The 12,548-nt window shown below is 33.5% G+C and overlaps 1 protein-coding gene across 10 annotated transcripts in view; it reads left to right on the top strand.

The window, feature by feature from the left end:
- Positions 1-8,964: 8,964 nt before the first annotated feature.
- LOC107856230 (arogenate dehydrogenase 2, chloroplastic) overlaps positions 8,965-12,548 on the top strand; it is a 28,912-nt gene continuing 25,328 nt past the window's right edge. For 6 of the 10 annotated variants that reach the window (XR_007057610.1, XR_007057613.1, XR_007057615.1 and 3 more), the window contains exons 1-2: positions 9,041-10,436; positions 11,575-11,692. Coding sequence is in view for 3 of the 10 variants with exons in the window: in XM_047415198.1 (XP_047271154.1) it covers positions 9,294-10,418 (1,125 nt within the window). In the remaining 7 variants the exon portion in view is untranslated. Of the gene's footprint in view, positions 10,437-11,574; positions 11,954-12,548 lie in introns of those variants that run through there. The other 4 variants (XM_047415198.1, XR_007057611.1, XM_016701215.2 and 1 more) reach the window with 4 other exon arrangements.

The raw sequence follows: 12,548 nt of genomic DNA, 5'->3' as shown, positions 1-12,548 counted from the left end.
AATTATTCTTATATATTGATTAGTGATAGTTGGAGTCGCGTCCTAGCTATCTATAGTCAGTATTAGTAGAGGCTTCATAGACAGTCGGTAGAGTCATTGTATTTATCTCTGTTTCTTTGTAAAAGCAGAGTTGTAATCATGTGAATTCACCTTTGTATTGATCAGATTTAGAAAAGATGTATCTTCCGCTTACTTTGTTCAGATTTATCTATCTTATTCAGTTGTTTATGAGTTATGCCAGTAGAAAGGTTAGCTTGGAGTCACTTGGGACCCTAAGCACTGTGTGACGTCTCGGGACCCGATTTCGGGATGTTACAAATACATATGAAGAACGAAGATCATGCACAAGAAGAAGAAGGATCAAGAATATTTTGAAGAAAATTAAGCCAAAAAGAAGAGATTTGTTAGGGTTTTTGCCCTGATTTTCTTACTATATTTAAGTTTTACTTTTTCTTAGAAGGAAAATAAAAGTTACCATAATTACTTTTACTTTTCCTGAAAGAAAAAATATAATTCTTTTCCATATTTGGCTAACCTCTTTCTTGGAGGAAAAGTTTTGGACATATATAAATAGAAGACCCCCTTCTCATACCATAACACAATAACATTCATAATGTAGTCTTTAAAGAATTTTTGTTTAAGGGAGATTTCTCCCAATAGATTTTAAATTTTTTGATTTAGTTTTCAATATGTAGGCTTCTTGGTCAATCATATCAAATAATATGTGTTTTTATTACAATTTTTTTTGTCGTCTAATTCATCGTCTCATAATTTGCAACTAGAAGCTTCCGCATGACGCCCTCTCGATTTCGAACCCAACACACCGGGCTGCCCTTTCTCCTAATCTTGATATAAAGATATTATAGTTTCGGTATATTATATATTGACGTAATTTAACTAAATACAACACTTAAAAAAATATTTAAAAGTCTTAAATATGTAATAATATTATCCTTAGAGCAAATTTGAAACCATGAGAATGCATCGATAAAAGTCAAATAAAAATTTAGAATTAAAATATAGTACTATCGTTTTTTGAAAAGGGTGGTGTACTAATAATAATGTTTTGACCATCGAAGAAAGTAGGTGTATAAGACCCTTCCACTAAACTTTCTTTTGTTTCTTTTTCTAAATTGATTTGGGAGTTGGTCGATTTCTTGTAAAATGTGTGTATTTATATATATTATTATAGAAGCTTATCAATTTAGAAGTTGTCAGTCTTATTTAACCTCCATCGAGGGCATCATATTCTTGCTCCACAAACTTTTTTTCAACCATGTAGTACTTCTATGAAATGAAAAGAGTAATTTAATTTTAATAACAAATTATTAAATGAATAATATAATAAAAATACCTTTTCCAAATCAAAAGGAAATCATTATAACAGGAATAGTGTTAGCTATTTTTCTCTTAATTTACTTTTTTTTTTTTATATTATTCAGTATTTGTATTGAAATTCAATTTAGATTTTTTTTAAAAAACATTGAGGGTAGGAAAAGAGGAACGAGAGAGGGAATTACAATGCGGGTACCCTCACCAATAAGATGAGAATTCAGATAATTAATCATGAAAAGATTTTCACTCAATTATATTCAGAGAGGTCTTTTGCCTTAATATATACAAGATGCTATACATGGTGTAGTTAAACACAAACTCTCTAAGAGATAGACTATACAATTCTAATCAAATATAAATACATAATATGTGACTATTATGGTGTCCTAACATGCCCCCGCAAACTGAGCAGTGGCTGGGCAACTGCAAGCTTGGAACGCAGGAGATGAAACCGACGGGAAGGAAGGCTCTTGGTGAAGATGTCTGCTAACTGATCCAAGGAGCTGATGTAGCGAACGTTCAAGTCCTTTGAGGCCACTTTCTCTCGAACAAAATGAAAATCTAACTCAATATGTTTGGTTCACGTATGAAAAATAGGATTGGCAGTGAGGTAGGTAGCGGACAGATTATCATACCATAGTATGGGAGCTTGGGGAAGAGAGACATTCAGCTCTTGAAGAAGATGTTGCAGCTAGGTAACTTCGGCAGTAGCCGCAGCTAATGCCCTATATTTAGCTTTGGTACTAGATCGTGCAACCACTCACTGCTTCTTTGAGCTCCATGACACTAAATTGGGTCCAAGAAATAGACAATAACCATTGGTAGACCGCCGATCATCTGGGAAACCAGCCCAGTCCGCATCTATGAAGGCCTGAAGTGGTAAGGAGCTAGCAGAACGCAAATGCAAGCCGAGGTTTATAGTTGCCTTTAAATAGCGCAACAAACGTTTCATAGTAGTGAAATGAGACTCCATAGGATTATGGATGAATTGACATAATTTGTTGACAGTGAATGACACATCTGGACGCGTGATGGTTATATATTGAAGAGCTCCTATCAAGCTGCTATACAATGATGGATCCGAAAATGATGAACTCCCATGTTGAGACAATTGAAGTCTTGTGGCCATAGGTGTACCAATTGGCTTTGCATCATCCATATTGGCAGGAGCAAGGAGTTCTCGTATGTATTGTGATTGAGTAAGGGTCAATCCAGTGGGTTGATAATGGACCTCAACACCAAGAAAGTAGTGTAGCTTACCAGATCTTTTACAGCAAAGACATTAGACAATTGAAGAACAAGGCTTGCAATGAACTCATTAGAGCTTCCTGTAACAATAAGATCATCCACATATACCAAGATAATAGTAATATGCCCATCAAAATTGCGTACAAACAGAGACGTATCAGATTCGGAATGTACAAAATTGAGTTCAAGCAATTTCGAGCTAAGCTTCTCAAACCATGCCCAAGGTGCTTGTTTAAGGCCATAAAGGGCTTTGTAAAGCTTGCACACATGGTTGGGATATCTTGGATCAATAAATCCAAGGGGTTGAGACATTATACCTCTTCATGTAATTGCCCGTGAAGAAATGCATTTTTGACGTAGAGCTGCCGTAAAGACCACCCTTTGGACAGAGCTAAAGAAAAAACCACTTAGATCGTTGTAGGCTTTACCACGGGACTGAATGTTTCATAATAGTCCACTCCAGCCTCTTGGCTAAATCCCTTTTCCACTAAACGAGCCTTGTAACGCTCAATGGAGCCACTAGGATTGAGTTTTAACTTAAAAATCCATTTGCATCCCACAATATTCTTTGCCGTGAAGGATGGAACAAGGGACCAAGCACCGCTTTGCAAGAGGACATTGTACTCTTCTTGCATAGCCTTTCGCCATTTTGGATCCTTGTTGTCTTGGGTAAAACAGGTACGTTCATGTGGAAGGGTAGATAGAGGTAAAGGATATTTTGTGGCAATGTGAGCTTGGGGAAGTTGTGATTTGTTTTTACTCCTGGTGACTATAGGATGAGGTACAAAGGATATGGGTCGAGCAGCCGGTGGTTGAGAATTAGGAGCAACGATAGGTGTATCAGTAGGTACTGGAAGATCAACAGTAAGGTTAATAGCAAGGATGGAAGACGGAGACAAATTGGATGGGACCGAAAAACACACCAGTGAGCTTGACGATGGACTTGGTGAAGAAGGATTTGACTAGTTTAACGATGGAATTGGCGAGACAACATTTGCTATGGAACTATTATTGGCAGAAGTGATAGGCGAAGTGGAATTACAAGGAGCAATGATAGGTAACGAGGTCATGACAGCAGAGTCAAAAGTCGGTGCTCTATTTGAAGTCGAAGATAAACTAACAAAAGAAAATTATAACTCGTCAAAAACCACATCCCAAGAGATATATATTCGGCCACTAGGGACATGCAAACACTGATATCCTTTATGGTTTCCACTATACCTCAAGAAAATATGCTTTAAGGATCGGAAGGCTAGTTTGTGAGAATTATAGGGACGAAGAGATGGGAAACACGCGCAGCCAAAAGTTTTCAGAAAATGGTAATCAGGAATTTGTTTGAACAACTTCTCACAAGGTGAAACATTATTGAGCGAGGGTGTTGGGATACGATTTATAGTGTAAACGGCAGTAGCAAAAGCATGATCCCAAAAGGTGAGAGGAAGGGACGCATGTGCGAGAAATGTTAAACCCATTTCAACAATATGACGATGTTTTCTTTCGGCAGTAATATTTTGTTCATGGGTACGGGGACTATATAAGTGATGAACGATCCCCTCTTAAGCAAAAAAGTTGGATAATTTCTTATATTCACCACCCTAATCAGATTGTACCACTTTTATATGGCGCTCAAAGAACTTTTCGACTTGAGTTTATATGCCGCAGCCATGAGATTATCGGCATAAGTCTTCATTTTTTGAAGATATTCTACCATAGATGAGTTTCCTTTCTTTGTGGTTTGTAATTGCAACCTTAGTTGCATTATCCTAGCCTTGAATTATGATGCAAACATCATCTCAAGTGCTTGCCAAACCGCCCGAGATGTTGTACAACCGACTACTTGGGCTAAAATTTCTTCGGTGAGGATTGAGAGAATCCAACTCAATAAAAGTTGATCTTGTTTGATCCATAAGCTGTACGTTGGATTGATAACCCCGTCAGTTGAGGTTGCTTCAGATAAGCTATTTGGAGTGAACTTTGGAGGGCACTTGACCGTACCATCCACATATCCCTCGAGTTCGTTACCCCTTAGAACTGGGAGAATTTGTGATTTCCACACAACATAGTTATGACGGTCTAATTTGAGAAGATGAGACTGATTAACGTTGGTTGCGAGCGACGAAAAATTCTGGGAAGGGGTTTGTGAGGTGATACTGGTAATTGAGAAAAGTGCCATTATGGGACATGAGTCTTCGCAAGGCTTTGATACCATGAAAAGATTTTCACTCAATTATATTCAAAGAGGGCTTTTGCCTCAATATATACAAGATGCTATACATGGTATAGTTGAACACAAACTCACTAAGAGATAAACTATACAATTCTAATCAAATATAAATACATAATATGTGACTATTATGGTGTCCTAACAAATCGATAAAGCTACTAAAATTTTCTCCGATATAAATTTGAATTTATATAGACATTAGTGATAATGGTCGCGCTTCACGCAGTTAGAAATAACATTAGTAAATTTATATTAATAGATATTGTTGCAAATTACTATAAAAAATGATATATTTTTATCATACACATGTGATAATTTATTGTATATAGTTAATTGAATTATAAATTTTTACTTGCATTTATGTATTTTGTTGGATGATAATTTTTTTGTCTTTCTATAATTTTCTTTTATATATTTAAATGAAATGAAGATGAGATTAAAAAAATTATAATAGATGAATACAAATTAAAAGAAAGAATTTAGTAATTGTCTTGTACTTCATAATTAGTTATGTCAACTATTATTTCATAGTTATTCTTTAGTATAGTCCTAGTTATTCCATAATATAAAGAGCTTGATACAATAAAAATTAGCATTGCTTTGATTTTGAAAGTTCTATCTCAGCAAAAAAGAGGCTATAAATAACAAACATTATTATCCTTCTACCTTCCACTATTGATTGTTACTCTTGTAAGAAGGATTCTCCTACTCATTCGAGAAGTTTTAAAAAATTAAATAATATTTAGAAGAAAATATAATAACACAATTAATAACTATCTACTTATCTTCCATCATCTTTCATAGTTATAAAGTTGAGTTTGTGTTTTATAAAACATGTTCATGAAAATAATGAAACAAATTACATACGACTTTAGAAAAGACAAAGAATTTTACGTGACCTGAAAGGATATCAAAATGGCTTGGTGTAATAAAGTCTTTTCATTTAATGAATTTATTTATTAAAATTATTTCATACTCTTATGTCTCTTTTTGAGCAATCAATATATACAATTATGAACTTTTAGATAGAGTTTTTTTTTTTCTTGCAAATATTTTAAAATAAATAAAAAAAGAGGACAAAAAAAATTAGAAAAAATAAATATAAATTCTAGCCTAAGAGACGTGACATTTCACATCTCATATTCTCCATTGTTCGTAATTATGTGAACATGTAAATAAGAAAAAAAATTATAAAAAGAGGCCAAAAAAATCTAGAAAAAATAAATACAAACTCCAGCCTAAGAGACATGACATTTCACTTCTCGAATTCTCCGTTGTCCGCAATTATGTGAACACGTGAATATAGCTATAGATTCCTGTAAATAACAACCTCCATAGAAATAAAATTTACAAATAACAACATAATTTTTATTACAAAATTAAAACAAAATATTGCAAAAACTTAAATAAAAAAAACATTAATAAAATAAATTCTTGACTTAACTTTTCATTTCAAACAACTTCATGTGCATCAACCCTTTTATAAGATGATGTTAATATACTTAAAAATTAAAGATATAGAATAAAATAAGAAAGAAAGAAAGAAGGAAGGGAGGGATGATAACAAAAGAGAAAAAATGAAATGACATATATGACACCCTAAAACAATATGTAGATATATATACTGCAAAATTGGAATATGAATAGGCAATACAAATGAATTGTCAACTTAATTATGAGTGATTAATTATAAGGAAAAATGATTTAGGCATACTATATAAATGGACATTGATGCTACGTGGGTGAAATATTGATATAATTAAACTTCATTGCATATAATGGGTAATTCTTTTAGATTAATATTTAATGTGTAGGTTTTTTTAAATACAATTAGTAGGTAAATTATGAAAAAAAAATTATCAAAAAATGAACAAAAAAAGATAAATATTAGTAATGGAGGCCATAGAGAGGTATCACATTATATTCTCCATGTTTCTCCTTTATTGTTATATATTAATTGATTGGGGTGTAAAATCTCTCTAACAAAAGCAACTCATATTGAAGCGTTGAACTCCAAATCTTTAATTAAGAATGAAAAATTCTTATTATTTCACCATGAGTTTTATTGGTGTAGTTTTACTAAATTGCAAGTAAATATTTGTGCATCAACATAACAAAACTACATAAATGAAAAATTAACCTAAAAATGTCCATTAGTTGTTTCGACCTTAATAGTCAAAATAGATAATATATGTATAATTCATACATAATATGTGTATTATGCATAACTTATATGTGATGAATAAAATAAGTAAACGATAAATTCGACCGACTATATAAGATTTTTTTTAAAAAATTGTTCCAAGCTTGAATAAAATCAAAAAGTTACTCTCACAAACATAATATAAGAACATAAAAAGACATTTGAAAAAAGTTGTTTGGCGCGTGGGATAAGAATAATAATTATGGATTAACTTTATTCTTTATTTAATTTGAGATATTAGTTAATTTCAAAATTTTCTATCTCATTATGTGTCCTAAAATTGTGAAATTATTATTCCATATATAAAGTGGAATCAAATAATTTCATAAAATATCCGGTCTAAAGAATAATTAATTATATTTTGATTCTTTTCATTTTAATGCTCTCTATCTATATCTATTTTGTTAGTATACCTCACAGTAAGTTAATCACTGCAGTGAATGAATTCACTGTATAAGAGAGAATACAGTTTATTGAGCGATCATATACGTGTCATAACTTTATGTCCCGATACAATAAAATTAAGTAAATTCATACAACCTATCGTAACTCTATGTGTTGATACAACAAAATTAAGTGAATGCATACAACCTATCGTGGTTGTCTCGATCAAGATTATAAGCACTGATACAACTATTAAAGCGAAAACATACAAGTGATAGAAGCTAGTAATGAATGATAAAGTAGAACGAATAAATACAAGTGAAATTAGAGCGAATGAATACAAGCGATACATGTTTGTAACAATTGATACAAGTGAGTGTATGCGTTGATACAACAATTAAAGTGAATGAACACAAATGACACAAACTAGTAATAGTTGATACAATAGTGTGAAAATACAAGTGAAATTAAAACGAACGAATATAAGTGAGATTAAATAAACGAATGAATACAAGTGATACAAACAGAAGACAATTGATACAAGTAATATCCAAAACCATTGTGATATTGTAGATATGTGAATACAAGTGAAATTAAAGTGGATGAATACAAAAAATATAAAATGATAATAGTTAATATACGTGCCTTTTTAAAGGAATTATATCACTGATATAGAGCAAATATGAATAAGAGCGAATAAATTCAGGCTATTAGCAAGCTGATACAACCCATTAGTGAGTTGATACAACAACCAAACCAAAACACTAGCTAGGGTGGCAAATAAGCAAAATATAGCTGCTCATAATAATTATACTCCAAACTATAGTTATTCATGAAAGTTCTTTGAGAATTCACAACATTTTATGTGACATTCGGACGATAAATTTAAATTTAGTTGAATCTCCATGTACTTAAGGAATATCATATGAAAAATAATAAAAAAAAGAATTGATTGAAACAACGATAAGCCCTTAAAATTATTAATAAATCTAATTCAGACATTCCAACTATGAATTGTTCTGTTCGAGCATTTGAGCACATAACAAAATGTTCATATTAGACATTTTTAAATAAAAAATTGAAAAAAATTCCTATTACTTAGATATGTAATATGTAAACTACTTAAAATATTCCATATTCTTTAATTATACACATCAACTTTAATAAGCCGTAAAACCTTATGATAATGTGTCACATTCTTTAATCAAAGCTCCCGATATGTGCAGGATTCGAAAAAGAGGTAAAACACAAAAATTTATTGTACGCAACATTATCTTGTATTTTTAACAGAAATTGTTTTCACGGTTCAAATACATGACTTCCTGACGATATGATCAATTTTGTACTTCCTCCATCTCATATTACTTGACATGTTTATTCTTTGCATAATTCTTAAGAAAAAATTAATAAGTGATGTAATTTGACTAATATAACCCTATTGAGCCGTATTAAATATGGTCTATTATGTCTTGATCTTTAATCATGTTATATTTTGAGGTACGTTTTTTTTTTTTTTGAAGTAAATATGTCAATTATTATGAAAGGGAAGCAGTACTTTGAAGTTTATTGTTTTGAATTCTTGAGCCACCAACTCCCACCCCCAACCCAAACAAAAAAGTAGTCCACCACACCACATCCCATTTTCCATTTTTTGCCAAGTTTTCAACCTTCCAAATTTTCAATCCCTCTCTCTCCCTTCTTGGAAAAAGTCTTCCTTCACCTCTCCCCCCCAAACCCCAACCACCCCATATAAATCCTATAAATCTCTCCCCTTGCCTCAAATTCTCTCAAAAATCTTAGGCCCAAAATTTTACCTTTTCAACAAAATCAAGAATCACAGTCCAAAATTCAAGATTCTTTCTTTCTGTTCAGACATCATTGTACACCCACAAAAGTACCATGTTGCCTTTCACCTCACTTCAATCTAAGCCAACCCCAAGATTCTCTCATCTCACCTCCCATCCCTATTCTCACCCCATCCCCTCTACCCGCCGCCACCACCACTTTTCTGTCACCACCCCACCACCCAACCAACCCCGCCGCCTTGCTATCAAAGCCATTGATGCAGCACAACCATATGATTATGAATCATTAGTATCAAATCAATATGCTCAGTCAGGTAGACTCAAAATAGCCATAGTTGGTTTTGGTAACTTTGGTCAGTTTCTTGCTAAAGCCTTTGTTAGACAAGGTCATATTGTATTTGCTCATTCAAGAACTGATTATTCAAATATTGCTAATTCATTAGGTGTTTCTTTTTTCCAAGATCCACATGATTTATGTGAACAACACCCTGATGTTATTGTACTTTGTACTTCAATTATATCCACTGAACCTGTGCTTAAATCACTGCCTATTCAGAGGTTGAAAAGGAATACCTTGTTTGTTGATGTTTTGTCTGTAAAAGAATTTCCTAAGAATATTTTTCATCAAGTTTTGCCTAGCCATTTTGATATATTGTGTACTCATCCTATGTTTGGACCCGAAAGTGGGAAGGATAGTTGGAAAGATTTGGCATTTGTGTTTGATAAAGTTCGTATCGGTGAAGGGAAATCAAGAACAGCAAGGGTTGATAAGTTTCTTGATATATTTGAGAAAGAAGGGTGTAGGATGGTGCAAATGACATGTGCTGAACATGATAGGTATGCTGCTGGTTCACAGTTCATTACGCATACGATGGGGAGGGTGTTGGAGAAGTTGGATTTGGAGACGACTCCGATAAATACGAAAGGGTATGAGACTTTGTTGAATTTGGTGGAGAATACTGCTAGTGATAGTTTTGATTTGTACTATGGGTTGTTTATGTATAATAAAAATGCCATGGAGGAGTTGGAAAGACTTGATTTGGCTTTTGAGGCTTTGAAGAAGGAGTTATTTGGGCATTTACATGAAGTGTTGAGAAGGCAACTGTTTGGGAAAGCGGAGGAAGCAGGACAGAGGCGTATCTTAACCAAATTGCCGAAGAATGGCTATGCACTGCCAGCCCCTTCATCGGATGCCATCAAATCTCAGAACAACAACTGAGCAAATTTCTGAATCTTGGTATGTTTTGTTGGTGACCTTTTGCTTTGGGACTCAAAGAATGTTGTTTTAACACAAATCTTTGTGACAATTCAATATTAGCAATGTAGCTATCCTACAAGGACATGCTCATCCTGTTGCTTATGCTGTTGTTTAATTCAACCGTGGAGTTGGGGTTAGGTGTTGAATTGTAAGACTGTCAAAAGAACTATAAATATTTAGACCTGTAATGTCAGCTGTCCTTTTGATAGTTTAGGAACATTTGTGGTAGGAGAGTGACTTTTGATGTGATTAATTTCAGATGTTGAAGAATGTAGTTTAGGATGGAAAATTCAGTTAACATTTATCTGTTTGTTGCTGGATATGCTATTCTGTATCTCATGTATTTATATTTGAAGATGAGAGTTATGTGTTCGCTTATTTCTTCTGAAGAGAGTCACATTTACATTTCTGAGATTGAATCCGTGAACATGAATTTCTTATGCTTTAGAATGACGCTTTATTTCTTATACTTTAGAATGAAGCTTTTCTATTAGTCATGAATACGTGATGTATGATTCTTGATTACGATGATGTTCTCTTGTATCGAATGAGTTTCCATATGGCATTGTTTTCTGCACATACTAGTCAAGTTTAAGTATACGAGCTAGTTTGAAGCACTATTTGGTAATTTATCATCCTTATTGAAAGCAAGAGAACATGTTGAACTAAAGAGTTAACAATGGTAAACCGTTGTTATACTGTCTAAGCTCACTGATATACTTATAAAGTGGTAAGGGAAAAGGAGAATTCACACTTTGCATCCTATCTTTGCTAGTAAAATGATTTAGTCTTTGGGGGAGCAAGAGAAGAAGAAATATAGCGGTGTTCTTCATAATTTGCTGCATACATATGAGGTTTGCAGGTTCAAATTCCAGTGATTAAGTTATATCTTCCTGCCTACCTACCGTGGAATAGTAGAGCTGCACCAAGCAAATCGGACACCACTATCATGAAATAATTTGATGATACAACTGCAATAACTAATTTATACGTCTCAAACACAATGGTATCTAGATTTGGAACTTAACACTTACCTCACACAGTTTTTATCATTTTTTGCATTTCCCATGTGACATCTTCTCTACTCTTTGCAGCAAACATCTCATATAGTTAGCAGATGCTTTTGTTTGAAGGTACTATTTATGTTCGAAGCATCTGCTCTAGGCTTGGTGGACTGAGCTACCTGATATCTATTGCTGGTGGGAGGTGACAGGTATTCCGTGGAATTAGTCGAGGTGCGCGCAAGCTGACTTAACACCACGGTTATACAAAAAAAAGAAACAGATGTTTTTTTCTTCCACTCTGTTTATTTTCCTTGATAAACAAAGAGCAGAATGGAAAAACTTCACCCTTGAATAAGGGTTTCCCCTAAATGATTTCTATATTATATTAACTACAAGCAATTGAGATAGCATGCTTCTGGTAGTTTCTGCATAATGTTTTATTGCTTTACTGTTGGTTGCTCTATAAAACTGCCAAAAGGTAATTAGATGAAATAATTGTCTATCATTTCATCGTAACACACATAGTTCATTTCCTTTTTAAGCTGCCAGATTGCCTTTTGTCTTCTTCAAATTGCCGGAGGCAACCGTATGATACTTGCTAGTGATCTATTAGATAATGCTGAGATATATCTTATCATTTACAGTTACAATGTCTCTACCAACTACCAAGACTTATCTTTAGGCATTTTATTATAGTTCCTGAGTTAATATGTCAATCTTTGTTTTATCAGCTAAAGAGAACTTAATGGTGTTCATCTCATTTCATACAAAGTCTAAGTTCCATCTCTCATAAAAAGCAGCTGAGGCTTCCTATTTGCTCATGCAAAAGAATTGCTTTAACGCTTTATGTTGCAATCAAGGGGTTGAGACCTAAGTCGCTCGGACTCTTCAAAAATGTCTACGGGTACGTGTCGGATCCTCCAAAAAATAGTGTATTTTTTGAAGGATCCGACACGGGTGCGGCAACGTTTTTGGAGAGTCCGAGCAACTTAGGTTGAGACATAGTAACAATTAGAGATCCCAAGTTCTAATCCAGCATCAACAATAAATGTGTGCCAATTTATTTCAACCTTGGTGGGTAGGTTTA

Source organism: Capsicum annuum, chromosome 7, assembly GCF_002878395.1.
Source record: "Capsicum annuum cultivar UCD-10X-F1 chromosome 7, UCD10Xv1.1, whole genome shotgun sequence".
NCBI lineage: Eukaryota > Viridiplantae > Streptophyta > Magnoliopsida > Solanales > Solanaceae > Capsicum > Capsicum annuum.
Note: the sequence above shows the minus strand (reverse complement) of the source record. Positions and strands in the feature narration are given on the sequence as shown.